The sequence below is a fragment of the Hippoglossus hippoglossus genome, chromosome 18 (assembly GCF_009819705.1).
Source record: "Hippoglossus hippoglossus isolate fHipHip1 chromosome 18, fHipHip1.pri, whole genome shotgun sequence".
In the NCBI taxonomy this organism is placed as follows: Eukaryota; Metazoa; Chordata; class Actinopteri; order Pleuronectiformes; family Pleuronectidae; genus Hippoglossus; species Hippoglossus hippoglossus.
The window spans coordinates 8,126,540-8,144,281 of record NC_047168.1 but is presented as its reverse complement, the minus strand read 5'-3'; the positions used below and the strand labels follow the sequence as shown (position 1 = coordinate 8,144,281).

Below are 17,742 nucleotides of genomic sequence, written 5' to 3'. Positions count from 1 at the left end.
GCTTCTCCCACCAGTTCCAGCAAAGTCTCGTTGCTTTCGCCTCAGCACTCCGGGAGCGCTGACGTCTGCCTGGCAACAGATTAGGGTTGCGCACAAAGCTTTTATGGAATCGTTCTAAAAATAAAAATAAGATAGGGGACAGCGAGAAAGCGGGCAAGAGAGACAGAAAGTGGAAAAGGAGTTTGAGCAAAGAGAAACCTTGAAGGGACACTGGAGGCAAGAAATAAATAAAATAAAAAGAGAACTCGGAGACACCGCAGCATCACTTCTTTCGTGTTATTTTGTCCTCACCAGCCGCTCCCTATAATCCTCCATCTCTGGCACCACTATAATCTTGTTTTTATTCTGTCTGCCAGCCTCGTAGTCAGAGATAATCAGTGTCACCAAACTTTAATTATTGGATAGAAGAGGAGATAAATGTTGTTCCCTCACTGTCAGTCGTTACTTCATTGATACAGAAGGGAAATTTGTTCTCTTAACACAACGCTGGGAATCTAAAAGTCCTCTTTACAGTGAATTACCGGAAGGATCGCTCATGTTCCACCCCATAGACTTTAATTAACTAGTCTCAGGTAATCTAATCTTATTATCCGAGGCTGCTTCTTTCACCACACCCCGACCTGCTTCCATGATACCAAGACAGGCAGAACCGTCAGGATGACATTTTGCAGGATTTCACTTTCGAGTTTCAAGCCACCAAAAATACGGAAAAACTATTTGCACGTTCTCGCCACATCATTGAAAAAAAGCTAAAAGGCCCGAATGGTCGAGTGGCGTGTTCGGGAATTCAGCAGCCGCCGCTGCTAGATGCCAAATAAAATACAGAGCTGTAAGCGACTGTGTTTGTCCCACAGAGAGCCCGGCCCCATCAAACCCCATTATCTCCAAGGCTACCACTTACTTCTAACTGGAGTGGAGATAGCTGCTTATCTGCTGGTTAATAATAAAAAAGACACATAACAGATAAAAAAAAAAATAAAAAAGCAATCCTATCGTGATGGAAAGAGAGAGGTGGGTGAGAGAGGGAAAAAAAGCCGACAGGGAGCGGAGGGGGAGATTTCCAGGGACAGTTTCATTCTGTGGAAAGGGCAAGCAGAAGGAGACCTCCCGCTGTAATGCGGCAGCCATGCCGAAATGAAAGCCAGCCGCTCTCTTCTCCGGGGCTAAACAGCGGCCTTAATAAAAAACACAATCAGACCCCCAACCTTAAAGTTTAATGCACATTCTTCCCATATTTCTCTTTGCGCCAGTGAAAAAAAAAAAGGGAGTACGGTCGGAGCTCCTGGTGTGATTCCAGCTCTGAGGCTAGGATGTGTGTGTGTAAGTGTGTTAAAGGGAAAAAAAGAGGGGGGGGGGGCTGTTATAGTCATAATGAAGCCCCACTGAATATCAAGCACGCCATCAACTCACTATGGCTCTCCATTGTGCTAATGAAATTGTTCCCCCCAACTTTTTAATTAACTTGCAGACTCATGGTGTGGAGTCAAGTTGTGGACACAGACAAAGACTAGTGTTCTCTCCCAGGTGATATGAATATCAAAGAGGGGAAGCTGCCCTGAATTAAGCCCAGTTTCTTTATTAGCAGGGGGGGGGGAACTTCAGAGAGAGAGACAGATGTGGCGAGGACGGGCTCGTGTCGCTCCTCCCGCGTCCGTCAGCCTTCACTCGACACTTTGATACAGACGTGCAGGGGCTAGGGGGGACGGATTTATTGTGGGATCCAGACTAACAACATGCATTGTTGTCAGAACTTTCCCGAATTTCTTCTTTTTCTTAAAACACTTCTTGATAGCAATGAGCGCAAATAATCGTTTCACAGCAGCGAGCGAAAGTGGTGCAACAGCGCTTGATTAAGGGACAGTCATCACACAGGGAGAGGAAGTTAATAGGGAAGGCACCAAAAATATTTTTTTGTTTCAAACACATTTCCCTTTATTGGCATGGTGAGGCTGATGAGAATTGCACATAAAAAATAAAATTCACAAGAAAGTCGTACAATAGGTAGAACCACAAAGGCATTGGTAAGGACTTGGCAGAAGGCAACGTGGATAGGACACAAACAGGTAACAACCCACAACGACTCCCCCCCAAACACACACACACTCACGCGCTCGCACACACACTGGCCGAAAAACACAAACTCAGACGTACATAGATACATTTGCTCATACACATATTGTCCTTCCAAAAGAAACATGATTACTCAACAAAGCAGTGGCAAAGTCCTCAGTAGGTCACATTATTAAAAAGTCCGCCACAGTTGAAATTTGAACCATAAGGTGTTATAATATATTGCTACTCTAGGCAATTTACAAAGCTTTTTTTTTTTTTTATTACAATGATTAAAGCCACATCTATCAAATGGGACACGACACCATTACCCAAACGCTATACAGACAGCAAGAAAGTAAAAACAATGTCTGGAAACACAGGTGAAGGGTTTTCTGTTTTCATATCCTTCTTCCTTTTGACCAATTTTTTTCCTCATTGCATCATAAAAATTAGCCGCTTCTTGTCTCCACAGTCAAACCCCATGAAAGGAAGCCTGTGATAATTTTTTTTGGCCTTCCTGTGATGGAAGCCTCCTCTGTCGTTACTTGGCGCGCGCTCGAAACAGGATATTAATTGAACCAGAAGCCGCAAGGTTACCTTTTATGTCATGTCGACGGCGATGTGATATCTGGACTGTGAGTGCGGGGCGGGCCACGTTGGCGGCGGAGGTGGTGGGAAGTGGAAAAGTGGCACGGCATGCGATACGTCGTTGAGTAGTTTTCCCTAGGCTTATAGAATGTCATTTAAAATCTGCCAGCTAAGACAGCTGAGAGGCAGATACCCAAAGTGGCGTGTACGCTGCGGCGCCGACCGTCCTCCTGTAATAGCCATGCACTACACAACAAACAGTTTCAACTCCACACGTTTTTGTTTTTTTTGTCACACACACACGGCGGAGAGTTAAGAGTCGGTCACGTTTGCACAGGTGTCACAAGGTAATGCGTGCATTACAACCACATAGACTCAGCTACATCTTAAAGGGGAGAGCGAGGGGGAGGTGGTGGTGGGAGTGGGCGGGGACATTCAAGTGTTTACTGCACGCGGCGAGGTCACGGTGACAAAATGGCGAGATACCGGAATGGCATTGTCCTATAGCTACCAGCGACTGGGTAATGGGTCACGTCCAAAAATCACACAACAATAGGAGGTAAAATACAACTTTGAAAAATAAATTATTGCTTTTTATATAGTTTTTTTTTCTTTCATTTATATTATTATCATTGTTATTATTAATTATCTTGTAATTATTGTGAATAATATTAGTAGCATCATTATATATATATATATATATATATATATATATACACATATATATGTATATATGTATATGTATTTTGTACATCAAATACAAGATCTTAAAAAATTCAGGAAAAGGAAATTGTAAACTTTTGTTTGGCATTCACATAATCAAGCATGAGTGGAGCGATGACAACAAAGTGTTTAGGAGCGGTACAAGAAAATTCCTGCAAAATCATTTTTATTGCTTCATGTTCTGCTTCTCGAGTGTGTAAAAAGGAAAACCGGCGACGCGCTGCAGCTCTGACTGACAGCGGCGACAGAAATCACTGAAAACGATGAGGGGCTGGCTGCCGGAGTGATTCGCTGAATGTTCTGATTGTTTCGGAAAGGCATAGAAGGTCGTATTATCCCCCACCAAAGCATTTATTGTACACCCTGTCTAGTGATTAACACATTAAATAACACAAATCAACGGACAGAATAAATAGCAAATAAATCTCATGAGGTGCGCCACGTGAGATGGAGCCCATAAATATTTGTTTTTTAGTTGATTCTAATATTAAAATAAATAGATAAATATGTGTCTTGTAATGATTGAAAAGATTTGAATGCAGTGTTCTCTGTCAGTGAAGGTAATCAAAACAAAAACCATACAAAGCAAGGAAATCAAACCCAGATATATCTCTCTCTCTCTCTCTATATATATATCTATATATATATACTGATTGCTTCAGAAATCATTAATAAAAAAATGGGGTACCTTTTTTACAATCATGAAAAACACGTTAAAAATGCATTTTACACTGGTTGTATAAGCAAAAACACTGATTGAGAAACTTTATAAACAGAGAAAACTATACATGGTTGACTGTTTTTGCCCAACAAAATAACTTAAAAAAGGACGTTTGTTCACATGCTCCCTCAAAATGAGCAACTGGACACATCTGGTTCTTCTTCTTTTTTTTTTTTTTTTTTACAATCATGTCATGTCTTCTAAACGTCATGTAGGCGTACAATATGTTTTACAGTATTGTAACTACTACAGATCGACATTCTGAATTAAGAAATGTTCTCCTCGTCTTTAAAAAAGGCTGCGTTTTACAGTGCATAGCTGTAACAAATAAAGAACTTTATCCCATATGTACAGAAAATAAAAATATTCCTTTTTAGAGCATTTTGTAAATACACGGCTACATTTCTCCTTAAAATGTAGACGACAGTGTTGCCTTGAGAATCTCACCTCCAAGATACAATTCCCTTTACTCTTTGTTTGTAATGTAACACCAGATCCAAACACCAGATTTAGAAGAAAGAAAAAAAAATCAACAGCAAAAAAACTAATAAAAAAATTTGAAGAAAAAACAAATCTGGCTGAACAAGCTGCATGTCTTCACCCCCAAAGAATTGTGGGTATTGTAGTACTTGGAGAAAAAAAGTAGCTTCATCTTCTTCTTCGTCCACTGATGGTTGTACAGCAGTAGAGTGCACCGAACAAGTGCACCGGGTTCTGAGGGATCACTGGCTTTTCCCACAATGCAATGTCTCTCCCCCCCCCACCCCACCCCCCGCTCTTCAGCAGCTATGTTCATGTAAACTTTATTTTTGATATATTCATTTATATTGATATAGGTCTATAGACTTAACTCTTATATACTCTATGACATAGAGTGTAAAACTTCTGGTAGTCTCGTCGTCAAAGGAGCGAGAGACAACAGTGAGGTATAGGACGTCCCTCTCAGGTGCCACTGCACTGGTTACCTTCTCAGGCTGCGCTGGGCCTCCCTCAGCAAGCTGTCAAAATCCATGGAGTCGTACTTGCTTTTCGTGGAGGCTGGATCAAAGTCGTCCGAGTGGGAGTCTGCGGGGGGGGGGAGGAAGAGCGGGATCGTGGTTAGAGACATGATTGTTTGAAAATGCACATAAAAAAAAGCAGAGATTCGTCTTTGTGTTCCAATGAGACTCTCTGGTCAGAGCTCACGGTTATGTTTTTCGTCTGCATTCGTTTTTTCAAGTTAGCAGGATTATGCAAACACTGTGGGGAGCGACCCAAAGAAGAAGCCATTGAATTTGGGTGCGGATCAAGGATTGTTTTTTAGAATAATTCATAGATCTCGGGGAAAATTCCAAATAAAAATCAGTATCCAGTGAATTTAAATGTGGTTTCGTAAGGGAACTGACTGCTCTCTGAATGTTTCCTGTCTTTGGCTACATTTTGTGTCGTTCTGCCAAATTCCCACAGACACATGAGTGACATGAAAAAAAAGAAGGATAACGCACGCAACTGTAATTATGTACAGTAGCAACCTATTTTACTACCAAGGAATTCATGTAGTGGGAGTATTTCTTTCGAGTCAGGGGCCACAGATGTGAAAGTGTATCCTTGTGCTATTTTTCCTGATCAACCTGATAATACATAAAGAGTATCTTATCTCTGCCAACAGACAGCTTCACAAATGGGCCCCCCAAAGGGCCCAGCAGCACACTCGGAGCGCTCTGAGAAATGGGAATGACCATGGCAGCTAGGAGACGCCAGTCGTGATCTAATGCAACGGCCGAGGGCTAGATTGCGTCACACTGCGCACCTTGAGGGATGAAAAATCTCCTGGCGCTCTACTTAAAACTAATGGACATGTCTCAGAAAACAAAAAAAAAAGGAGGAGGCAAGAGGCAACGAGATTGAGAAGACGGGGAGAGGTTTGGATACCACACTATTATAAGATCCTCCCGTCCTCTCAATCTCTTTATCCCGCGCTATCAGTGTGGGGACGACCGAAATAGCCAGTTCCTGACAAAGAGGGGGTCCAACGAAGGCCCTTTCCATTCCGCTAGACTGATTAGTCAATCTCGGCATAATGTCTGTCCTCGAGGCTTTGGGATTAGCAACCGTTTCTCCGCGCTTTCAATCCCTCATCGTGTTTGCCCTTAAAAAGAAGATGGCTCGGAGCATGAGTTTTGAGAATGTATAGTAACGGCTTCATCTATCGAGGGAAAGTGCTCATTTTCTCTCAAGTGACCTGTTGACCCCGGTGTGGTTGAAGCCTTACAACATTCTTGACCCCACATTCTACACATCAATATGTGTCTTATATCTGATATGTCGCGTAATGGGGGAGACGATCTTTTGTGGCTGTGCCACGCTTAACATAACGAGGCCCGTCTCGCTTCACTTTCAATATGGCTGCTCAATTATTGCCACCTCTGCAGAAGAAAAGAATCCTAGAATACCCTCTTTTATCCACATGTCAAAAAGAGGGAATCTTGCCAGAGGAAAAAGCCTTGATTTCACAGATCGCCTGCATTATTTATCAAATGCGTCATCCAGCCTTCAGCTTACATTTGAGCAGAGTATTCTATCTGGGATTTGGTATCTGACCAATATAGAAGCTGTGCACGCATCGGCTACATATGTGCACCTTTACTCTATGAAATCGCTAAATGAATTCTGCTCCGCTCCAGCCTTCCATGATCCCCCGACTCCCGACAAACCCAGTACGTACGCACGCTGCGGACCCTCCCTCTATGCAAATGACCCCTACGTGCCACATCAAGGCTCCACCACATTTCAGAGCCGCAACAGCTGGCGACAGATGGGAACCTCGCCCGAGAGGGAGGAGGGTTTGCCGGGACTTAACCTTGCTCCCACCTTCTTCTACCTCACCTCGCCTCCTCTCTCGTCTTTGTTCTAGCGCCGTCTTCCTCCTCGTAATTTTCCATCCTCGCCTCTCAAAGTGATTCCCACACCCACGCAGCACAGGAGAACACACCGTATGCACAGCTGCACACGTGCTCTCAAGTGCTATCGTTCTCCCTAATGTCTTGCTTTTTCATATCACCACGGCCGAGACGAGCGTCCCATGTCCGTATGAGTAATGGAGTCTGCCTCGTTTTCCTGAAGATACAAGCAGCGGGGAGGAAATGGAGCTCTATTCTCTGAGTGCTCACGGGCTGACCTCTGAACTCTCTTTGCCCTTTTGAGCCACAAATGCCTGGTGGACACATTCAAGGCTGCACCAGCACCGAGATGGGTTTCTTTTGATCTGGAGGCATTACTCAAGCCTCTTTTTTTATTTTTTTATTGCTGTTTTATTCCCCCTCCCACTTTCCTCCTCCCCTCTTTTCTCCGACAGTCCTCAGAGCAACGCGAATATACTGCCTGACTGCGGGGGGGCTGATGCAGAGAACAACAAAGCTGCACTTACCCAAGTCTGTGTAATGTGATTTGCAGAACTGCTTCTGTCCGCCAAAGCACAGCTCGAACTGGGGCTCGTTTGACCTGCGTAAGGTGTGTCCGTTCTCAAGGGCGGCGAAGGCGTCACAAGTGTAGCGGTACGTGATGAAGCCAAAATTGTCCCTGGTCAGGAATAGAAAGCGAGACGTCAGGAGGGCCGCTGCGGGGCAACAATAACTAAACAGGCGGCCTTGTCATAAATGACGATCACTCTATTTATATGCAAAGGAGAATCAATAAATGTGTATCTTTGGGGCTCTGTAGGCCGAGAAGTAGATGAATCAGGACACGCTCTGGGACTGCAAATGCTCCGTCTTTGTCTTAAATACTCATCTTTGCTGGAAGTTTTGTCTGTTGCATTCAATTATTGTTATTATCATTAGAAATAAATGTCTCTTCATGCCCTATTCTAGACTAACAAACTGATGCGCGCACGCGCACGCACACACACGCACACGCACACACACACACACACACACACACACACACACACACACACACACAAACTCCTGGGGCCTTACCCATCGTCCCTCAAGTTCACGGCACATTCTTCAATTTCGCCAAAGACTTCAAAGCGGCGCTTCAACTCTGTCCGGGTGCAGTTGGACCTCAGTCGCCCCACGTACACCACCCGTCTCTCCTCCTGCTCGTTAAGAGAGAAGACAGAGCAAAAGGGAAGGAGATTAAAAGGGGAGTCTGTTTTTCTTTTTCCCCCTCTCTTTTCTTCACCGGGCCCTAATGAATTGGTCTTGATCACTCCTGTGGATACCGCCGGCCGACTCCGTGCCCCCGGTTTTGTCCCCCCCCGTCTCCGTCTGTCTGTTGTGTTCCTCCGTGATTGGTTCGGCTCGCTCCCTCTTATCTGATAGAGGTGCAGTTTGGAAGCGCCTTCAATCTGCCCTGGCACCACAATTCCTCTTTCTCTCCGCAACTCATCAACCGGAGGCAGGGTGATTTTTATCAAATGATGCCATGTCTTAAGTGTGGGGCTGCTTCTTCTTTCATAAGGGCCGTGGGGTGACTCAGCCGTACATCAAAATAGCCTGTTTCTTTTTTCTTTGCCGAGGTGGTAGTCAAAGTTACAATACACAGCAAACTCTCAGGACTGTTAACTGAGAGGTCTGTCAACAGTGTCAGGATATTATAGCCAATAGAGAGGGAGCATTCAAAGCAGCAGTCGTGAGCCACGGGGCAAAAAAACATGGATTTCCATGAACCTCAGAGGACGTGGGGGTCATAGCAGAATAATTTAAGAACAAACTGCACCAGGCTGCAATTATAGCTTTTGAGGAGTTTAATTGCATCCGCTAATCATATAATACAGCACAAGCCCGGGGCTATAGTGTATCACTACTGTTATTTATTTATTCATTCCTTTATTTGCCATTACTGGGGCAAGTCCACTGAGGCCTGTTGGAATTTTGAATGCTGTCTTGAGGGTGGAAGTATCACACTGTACATGTAAATCAGCAGCCGGGTGCAAAACTCAAAGTTCACCTTTGCCCCGTCTGACTTATAGAGTCGCTGAGAAAAATATAAATTAACCACAGGTTAGTGTTTTTATGCTTTTTTTCCACTCTCTTTAAGGTTTTGGACCAAAAAAAGAAGTATTTGCTGAATTAGGGGTTTAGTTGCTGACAACTGATAAATAAGCAGTCTTTTCTTGATGGCACCCTGAGGGCTGTGTGTATGTGTGTGTGTGTGTGTGTGTGTGTGTGTGTGCGAGTGAGACAGACAGACCCAAGGAGACGCTTTCACATCCCTGGCCTCCAAAACCCTTGTTTGACAGCTTGAGCTTTACCGCTCGTAATTGTTTGTCTCTCCGTCTCCGAAAACGTATGCATGCAGAGCCACGTTTGCATTGCTGCATCGTTTAATGCGCGCTTTATCAACGGGTGGCGTTACCTCACTGGGAAACCTGAGTAATTTCACACCGAGAAAAGCTGAGTGGAGATACGGGAGGAAATATGTATTCGCCGCATCGGGGTGCATTTTGAAACAGATAAAGAAAAAGGAGAAGCGCTCGAGAGAGAATCAGTAGCCATTTCCTTTTCTGTCCTTTTCTTGATCTCAGAGTTTCCACTATTTTAACATTTTACCCCCGTGGTGTGATTAATAAGAGTCGACAGTGTTTCCAGATGACAGAGACGTTAAAAATACACAACCCGGAGATAAAGAGGAAGGGCCTGTCGCCTGAATCATTCAGTAACTCACTTTGTATGTATTCTTTCAGGAGAGAGACACTGTGGCACATGGCACGAGGCTGGAGGGTGTCTCTCTCAGTAATGTCTCTGTGTGTGTGTGTGTGTGTGTGTGTGTGTGTGTGTGTGTGTGTGTGTGTGTGTGTGTGTGTGTGTGTGTGTGTGTGTGTGTGTGTGTGTGTGTGTGTGTGTGTGTGTGTGTGTGTGTCTGTGGGAGGTTTTAATGTTTGTTTGCAGCAGTTTGTACATGTGCCACAGCAGTGATTGCATGTGGTCTTTTATCAGCGGCAGCGGGACAGATGTAAAGTACAGCGCAGAGGAAGACGAGAGGAAATGAGGTGACAGGAGCGTTTGTTGACTCACTATTGCTTTCTGCTTCTGCCTCTCCCTCTGCTCGGCTCTTTCGAACTCCCGCTTCTCGTAGTCCCGGCGGTACTCCTCCCTCTTCAGCCTCTCGTGCTGGTAGTCCTCGTAGCTGTCATACCTGTGGAAGACAAGATACTCGTGACATCGCCGTCCTTGCCTGTCCTCTAATTTCACCTTCCCCTGTTGACGCGTACGAAGAACAAACGCCTGGTATACACCAAGGAGTAGCCCGCCCCCCACCCCCGCTTCCCTGTTTTCTCAACACTGATTGTTGAGGAGGGGGTGGAAAAAGGAAATGGACGTGTTAATAAGACGCCACTGATATGATTACGGAGCCCCCGCAGGACAGGCCCGCGGGAGTGCCGGCGAGCGGCGCAGTCGGAGAGCCAGGCAGCTGCAACTGTCAGCACAACTTCACATGTCATTACTTTCTGCTTAGTTAGGGCTTCATCAAGAAGGAAAGTGCAACTTTCAAACCTTCCACCCCCCCACCCCCCAACCACAGACTAGCACAAGATGTGTCCGTTAAGTTTTCGACTGATGAGCGACTCTCGGGCTTGTCGGGTGTCATTAGGCATGTGGGCGCCAAATCAGCTCGCGTGCTGAGATGGTGTCAGTCTCCCTGTCTCTCGCCTCCCGCACAGTGCCAGTACTTCTCTGCATATGAAATTGTCCCCTCCGCAGTGGCTCATGGAAAACTACAGAGGCACCAAGTTGAATAAGCATCATTATACAGCTGGGAGCGTCAACTCGAGAGTGAAGTCTGAATGTGCATCAGTGTGATTTGGGATTCTCTTGTCACTAGTCCAATAAAACATGATCAATTAAACATATTTGCCCTGAATGTTTGTCAAGGCTGCGAAAAAAAAAAAAAAAGGCTTCGGTCTCGATGTGGAGAGGGAATCCGAGAGAAATCAAACTGTTCCTGAGTGGTGACAGGGAGAAGTCTGTGTCGACTGCTAGTTTTGTTTCTTAGCCTCGTTCCCTCATCTTCTAATAATACATATTTCCCCTCAGTTAAAGCTTGTGACGAAACACATGTTAATACACTAAATGATTAGAGGTTAAACAATTCATTCAAAATAATCACCTTGGCCTGCGGCTGAGGGGAGATCGGGACGGAGGGTGGGGGCTCTTGTGAGTCCTGGAGCGAAAAGTGCTTGAATCTGTGTTGTGACGAGACCTGAGGGAAAAACAAGAGGTTTATTTTTCACCAACATCATCATCTCACGCAAAGAATGTTTACAAAGGAATAAAACACAAACTTGTGACACATTGTTTAATCTCTTCTTGGCTTTGGAAACTTCTTTGATATTTGCAATAAGAAGCTTGATACTAGAAGCTCAACTTGTCCTAATCTAGCCCACGGCCACAGGGGGTGTGCATAATTTTATGCAGATCTTTTTTTAAACACACCTGACTTAGCATATACATGCACCTGCTATCTATGTTGAATGAGGAAATGGTCAATACTAGGCCCTGGTGGCCTGACTGTCGAGCTTGTTCCCCTGCACTCCTTAAGCTTGATGCTTAATTATTGAAGTGTTGCTGAAGAAGGAAGACCTGAATAATGGAGGGAGAGAAGTTTGGGAAGCTCAGTGAAGCAAAGCAGTGCCGCTTTGGAAAGATCGAGGATCTTGCACTGTGAAACTTGAAGAATTATTTTGCTGAAACACTCCCTTTCTTTCTCTCCTTGCATGAAAATATAACAAGCTTCTTGTTCTGTGACTTTCAGAACTACAAGCCCTATCCGGTATTTCTTTAGAAAGCTTGCCAGCGTCAGGTTCTGATAGAATAGCCTGGGAGTATTAGGGTTTAATCTGTGAGCACGTTGGTGTAGAACAGAGCCCAAACAGTATAAAGTGAATCTATTGGCTCTGTGGAGTAAACTGACCTTTAAATAATCAGGCAAACAAACTGAGTCGCTGCAGCGGAGTCGTGAACTGAGCCACTCAATGAACTACGACTGACAAACTGAATTTACTTCCACCCCTTCTCGGTAACTATGCTTCGCCTCTGTTCTTCTACCACCTAAAAAAAAAAAAAACCCCAACAGAAACCCCCTCGGCTCTGATCAAAGGGAAACATGGGAAATGTAGTTCTCACGCAGCGCTATGATGATAGGAGTCTCATTTGAGAAGGGTTTCGAGACTACATTCCCACAGCCTGGATTTGACTTTCATCTCTGGGGATGTAAAAGAGGAGGGTTTGCCACTCAGTAAAAACAACAGCTGCTGCTTAAAACAATAGCCCCGGCATCAAACAGGAGCGCGTGAGGAGGGGAGCGTTAGGAAGACACTCAAATATACTGTAACTCCCTGCCTAGAGATGAAAACTCACACTGTTCAAAAGTCCAGCGCCTCTGGCACCTTTCATGTTCTGGGCTTTTTTTCCTTTTCTGTTTCAGCTCATTGTTCATTGCACCATCCAACCAATCTTCTCCCCACATAGTCACTTCAGATAAATCAAAGTGCCACCTGGTTTAATAGGCAGAATCTGGTTTGCATAACAACTGCAGATAATGTGGCTACTCCTGCACTTTTAAAACTAAAACACAGCGTTTTCCAAAAGCCCGGTTCAGACCGGACATTTACATCTGTCCTGAGTGATCTGATCACAAGTCGGACAGCTCGGATTGCAGATGAGACAGCACAACATTCAGAGGTGGTCTGGGACCCATGGGGCCACATTCTTTTCCATGTGTTGACGCAAATCTGTCCACATTTAAAAAAACACCTACTCATTTGATGTCCTCTGGCCCACGACAGTTTTCACAATGAACCAAAACTATTTTTACTCTCTGCACCGTTTCCCATACATTGATTTATTCGTGGCAGCTCGCCACAATATCAACATTGATTGATGCCACATATTGATTTTCTGTTTTATTACTATTTGGAATTAGTAAAATCTTATTTCGCTGCAGAGCTGTGTGCAGGGCATTGATTTGCCCAGCCCCTCCTTGCCCCACTCTCTGACACACACACACGCAAACACACTGATTACCTGTCATAGGCAGACTAGCTTAAAAGAACACATTTTGGTCTTTGCACACAGCAATTATGTATATCTATTTGTATGTAGATAAGGGATACGAGAGCCAATCATAAGAGGTCACTGGAGACACATGGAGACACGTTCTAATGTCAAGGGGGGAACTGATGTACTTCGAGCTGTCCACTGGTGATTGGATCGCCAAAGAAGTGTGTTAATCCCAGGTATAAACAAATTCCGGATGCCAGACATAAATGTACCAAAACTAATGTCTTAAAACTAAGACTTATTACTGCGGATGGAGCCTCGCTAAATCTATTCTGCATTTAGTCCAGGTAAAGCTTTGACTAGCAGGAGGTCAAGAACCCATGCTAAGAGTCTCCAGGGTCTTTTCTGTCTGACATCAGCTCTGACGACTGATCAGGCCTGTTTAACACTCCCAAGCTCGACCCCCTGCCAGTGCTAAGCCCTGTTTAAACTGCATGGTAGGGGAGCTGCCAAGGTTCAGCCAAAAGAGACAGGCAATGTGCATGTGCGTGTATGTGTGTGTGAGAGAGAGAGAGAGAGAGCGAGAGCGAGAGCGAGAGAGAGAGAGAACGAGAACTTACCAAGAGGAGGGACGTCTGTCAGGTGAGCTGGAGAGGGAGCGCCCTCGGGAGTGCGAGGAGGAGCTGCGGGAGCCGGAGTGGGAACGAGAACGGGTGCGGGACCCGCCGCTGGTCCAGCAGAAAGGCCTGCCGGGCGAGAGGAGGAGAGAGGAGGGCGGGGAGACGGAGCCTCGCGAGGGGGAGCAGCTGGATGGTGGGGAACAGGAGGGAGAGCAGGGGGGGCAGTCAAAGAGTAGGTCCAGAGGGGTGCCCTCCCATGGATAGAGGAAGCGACTCTCGCGGCCCTCACCCAGCTCGAGCTCATCGTGGAAGGGCAGGAACCCTGGATGCAGGAAGCTGGAGCCGGGCTGCTTCTGGGAGCAGCTGTTGTCCACTCCCTCCTGAAGGGGCTGAAGGGCTGCAGCCTTGTTTGTTTTGCTGCCTGGTTCTTTCTCCTGACCACCCGGAGTAAAGAGAGCTTTTAAGGGGGGGCCAAAGTGCTTGTTGAGTTCTGCTCTAATTTCTTGGTCGCATAAGAGCTTCCGGCTGGTGGCAGAAGGGTGTGGTTGGTCCCTGTCAGTTGCGGCCTCCTGTGAGGGGCTCTGGGTGGTTTGTGTAAGGGTCTGCTTCTCCTGGAGCCGAACTGCCCTTCCATCCACAGAGGCAACATTCTGCTTCTCAGCTAAAGGACCAGATGCAGCTGATGATGGAAAGCAAGAGGATGAAGATGATGAAGAGGATGGTGGCATGGCTGAGTCCTTACATTCGACATGCCTGTCCTCCACTTTGCCTGTAGTAGGCTTGGGAGCAGCAGCGGCACCTGAGGTGACTGTCATTTCCGCTGCTGTAGTCATGGTAACAGTGGCTGTGCCGCCGTCCTTCTTAGTGCTAGCTGACGCTTGGCAATAGTCATGGTCACTGTAGCCACGGGCCGCCCGCTTATTGTTGCTAGTGCTGCAAAGCTCCCCGAGGCCGCCCACCGCCGTGCGTTTGGTGGCGGAGTAAGGGAGGGCGGTGGACGCTTTGCTCAGCTGGGCATAAAGCTCAGTCTGTTCGGGACCCTTCCTGTTGGGGCCCCCGCCTGAGGCACCTGGGGCCGGGGCCGGAGCGCTGGGGCCCAACTCGGTCAACCTGGCTCTTTTGCATGCCAAGGCCGAGGAGGAACATGAAGACAACTTGGTTTTGAGCGATGCTTTGAAAGGATTCTCTTGACTGGCTTTGTGTGGGGGCGTGGTAGGTGGTGTCAGACCTGCGGGAGGATGAAGAGACAGTGGTTGGTGGATTGGTGGGAATGGGGGGGGGGGCAATAAAATGAAAATGGAATCATAATGCAAACCACTCCAAATACCCCCCTCGCCCATCTATAAACTCCCTGGTCAGTTTATGGACAGTGGACACAGATACATGCCTGATTAAAATATTCACTTTCACTTGGCCTAATCCTGATCTCTATTTTATTGCAATCTTGACAGATTAATGTAATGCTTGGTGTAACTTAATATGGCGGTGCTGTAATACGGATGACTTGCCACCCCCTTCCTCTCTGACCTTGGAAAGATCCCTTTTCTCGAAAAGAAAAACCACAACACAAAACCCTGCAGAGGACAAACGCTATCCATGCATCCAATCTAAAAAAAATAAAGGTAAGTACATATATCATATCTGTGCCTGCCTCACACAAATGTCTGGACAGCAGCCAATTCATCCAAGTAAAACCAAAGCCCTTTTAAAATAACCAGCACTGACATGACACCGGGCTTGTTTCAAGATGATCCAGCACCATCTCTCTAAAACAATGTAGGAAGGTCCTGCATTTCAATACGCCTAATGCACATGGTGATGTTGCCATGGCGAGATCTCTGCTATGTCACGGAGGCGCAGGAAGTGCAGGCGAATGGGTTGTCATTCTTCTCAGATGGCATATCCCTACTGCTTGTGCCCCCCGTCTCTCCCCCTGTCTCCTACAGATTTACAACCAGACAGATGGCAGTTATATGGCAAGTCCTGAGATGAGCCCACTTTATAGCATTGTTAATGCACTCACACAAACAGCCGCCACCATTACTCTCATTCTCCCTTTTCCTCCTCCTCGCCTTCAGTCTCGTATTCTCCCCCTCTCCTCTCTCTTCCTGTCTGCCATCTTCCACGGATCAGTCTCCGTTTCCTCCCTTCCAACGCCGCTCCCCCGGCGTCTTTTCCTGTTTCTGTCTCGTGCAGAACAAATGTGCCCCCACACGCACTCGTCACCAACAGTCTCTCGCTGGAGTCAAACTCAGGCACTTTGAAACACCTACGCTCTCCCCTCCTCTTTGCCTTTCTTACAATGCACATCACTCTTCCCCTCGCTAGTGAATTGCACCAAATGACAGCTATTAGTATCAAATCCAGTGTTAGAGTATGCACAGGGAAGACAGCTCGGCGAAGGGCGGGCGGGAGCCTGATACATAAAAATGCAAGTTTGTGAAGCCACTTGCTGTGTTTGGAATGCCTGATCCATCGAATTATCATCCGACTTATTATCTGGATGTGTTTGTAAGTAGGACTGCAAGCCCCCGCTCTTCTCCACCCCCCCCCCCCCCCCCCCCCCCCTTTTCTCACATCTTTCTCTTCCTCCTCTCAATTCTCGAGATGCAGACATAGACATGAATGCTCTATGCCAACGAAATGAGCAACGGAAAAAGCGGAGAGGGGAGGGGGTTGAGGTGCTGCACAATGCCTGAGGAACTTCTGTTTCGCCAATGAAGCACCATCTGTCCAAAACAATGTGTGTGTGGGGTCATAAACTAGGAGCCATTAGCGATGGAGGTGAAATAAATCAGAATTAGATAAATATGTGCCTCTCAGTCAATCTCGCCGGTGATGGACGATCCGCAGACACCAACACCAATCATGTGCCCACCGGAGAGAAAATGATGAGGCAAGTGAGCAAGACAGAAAGAAAAGAGGGGTATTTTATAATCTTTGGGTTGTTTTTTTTTCTTTCTCTCGTCCAGCTGTAAATTGTGAGGAGACCTCGGAGCGAATAACAACTCCGGGCTTAAAGAGTTGATCCGCCGGTAAGCCGTGCAAATAGCAACACACAGACCACCCCAGTGTCATGAGATACAGTAATTAAAGACAACACGGCAGCACAGGGTAAATCTATTAGCTTGGCAGAGATTAGGCCTGAACAGTCCGATCCCCGGGGGTCTCGCTGCCTGTTGTGTGTCGAGAAAACATGCAACCAACAGTTCAACGGGTGCTATTATATAGTATTAAACACAACAGCTCAGCACACCAGGTACAGGTCTATGTTCAACTGATAATTCCATTTATCTATTCTATTAAGCAGCAGTTATCACCATTACTACAACTCATCATAAAGTCATAAAAAAATATGTCACTGGCAGCAGTTCATGGAAAATTCCATAACTGAGTCATCTACCTGCCTTGAAGGTGGAGGGTGAGACCGCCCCCCCCACTTGGCTTCAACCTGGTTATCAGTAACACCGGCATAATATCTATTCAAGAGGAATGTTAGTCTAAATCTGCAAAGGACATGTAACTCCCGACCTAAAAGCTTCCCCCTCTGCTTACTGGGATCTATATCCATCTGTCTCATACAGCACAAGACTCAAAAGCTAATCCCTAAGTAGGAAAGGGGCTCAGTAACCTGGAGCTTTCCGGACTAATGACTTTCCTGCTAATATTCAATCCTAAATTTGCACAGAGCGGGTCACGCAGTCAGGTGAAGGACTTTATTTGACCGCGCTTGTAAAATGGACGCGGTGGAACAGAACGGACGCCTGATATTCGGCCACAGGTCAACAGGCTCGCCCACGTGCAGTAAAACGGGAAGAAATATTAACTGTGCTCGATTGCCCCAGAGCTTAAGCGGCCCGGCTCTTTGCCTTCTTAAGGTCTCAACAAGCATCACCTTTGACCCCGCAGGCTTGGCTACACAAAAAGAGTTAAATGGCACTTCGACCAGGGTCAGGAGGACAAGAGTGAGACCCCCTGGGGGTCTGACGTGCTGCACATTTCCATCCCCCACTAAGCAGAGGGCGCAGACATGAGATATGGATCAGGACCATTT

At 46.3% G+C, this 17,742-nt stretch overlaps 1 protein-coding gene across 9 annotated transcripts in view; it reads right to left on the bottom strand.

The window, feature by feature from the left end:
* Positions 1-1,906: 1,906 nt before the first annotated feature.
* The window catches only part of ppargc1a (peroxisome proliferator-activated receptor gamma, coactivator 1 alpha), a 255,591-nt gene continuing 239,755 nt past the window's right edge, over positions 1,907-17,742 (bottom strand). For all 9 annotated transcript variants that reach the window (XM_034615529.1, XM_034615534.1, XM_034615530.1 and 6 more), the window contains 6 exons: positions 13,689-14,916; positions 11,177-11,269; positions 10,084-10,204; positions 8,041-8,162; positions 7,491-7,642; positions 1,907-5,149 (listed from right to left, as the gene is read on the bottom strand). In XM_034615529.1, the coding sequence (XP_034471420.1) occupies positions 5,046-5,149; positions 7,491-7,642; positions 8,041-8,162; positions 10,084-10,204; positions 11,177-11,269; positions 13,689-14,916 (1,820 nt within the window). In that variant the 3' untranslated portion in view covers positions 1,907-5,045. The remainder of the gene's footprint in view (positions 5,150-7,490; positions 7,643-8,040; positions 8,163-10,083; positions 10,205-11,176; positions 11,270-13,688; positions 14,917-17,742) is intronic.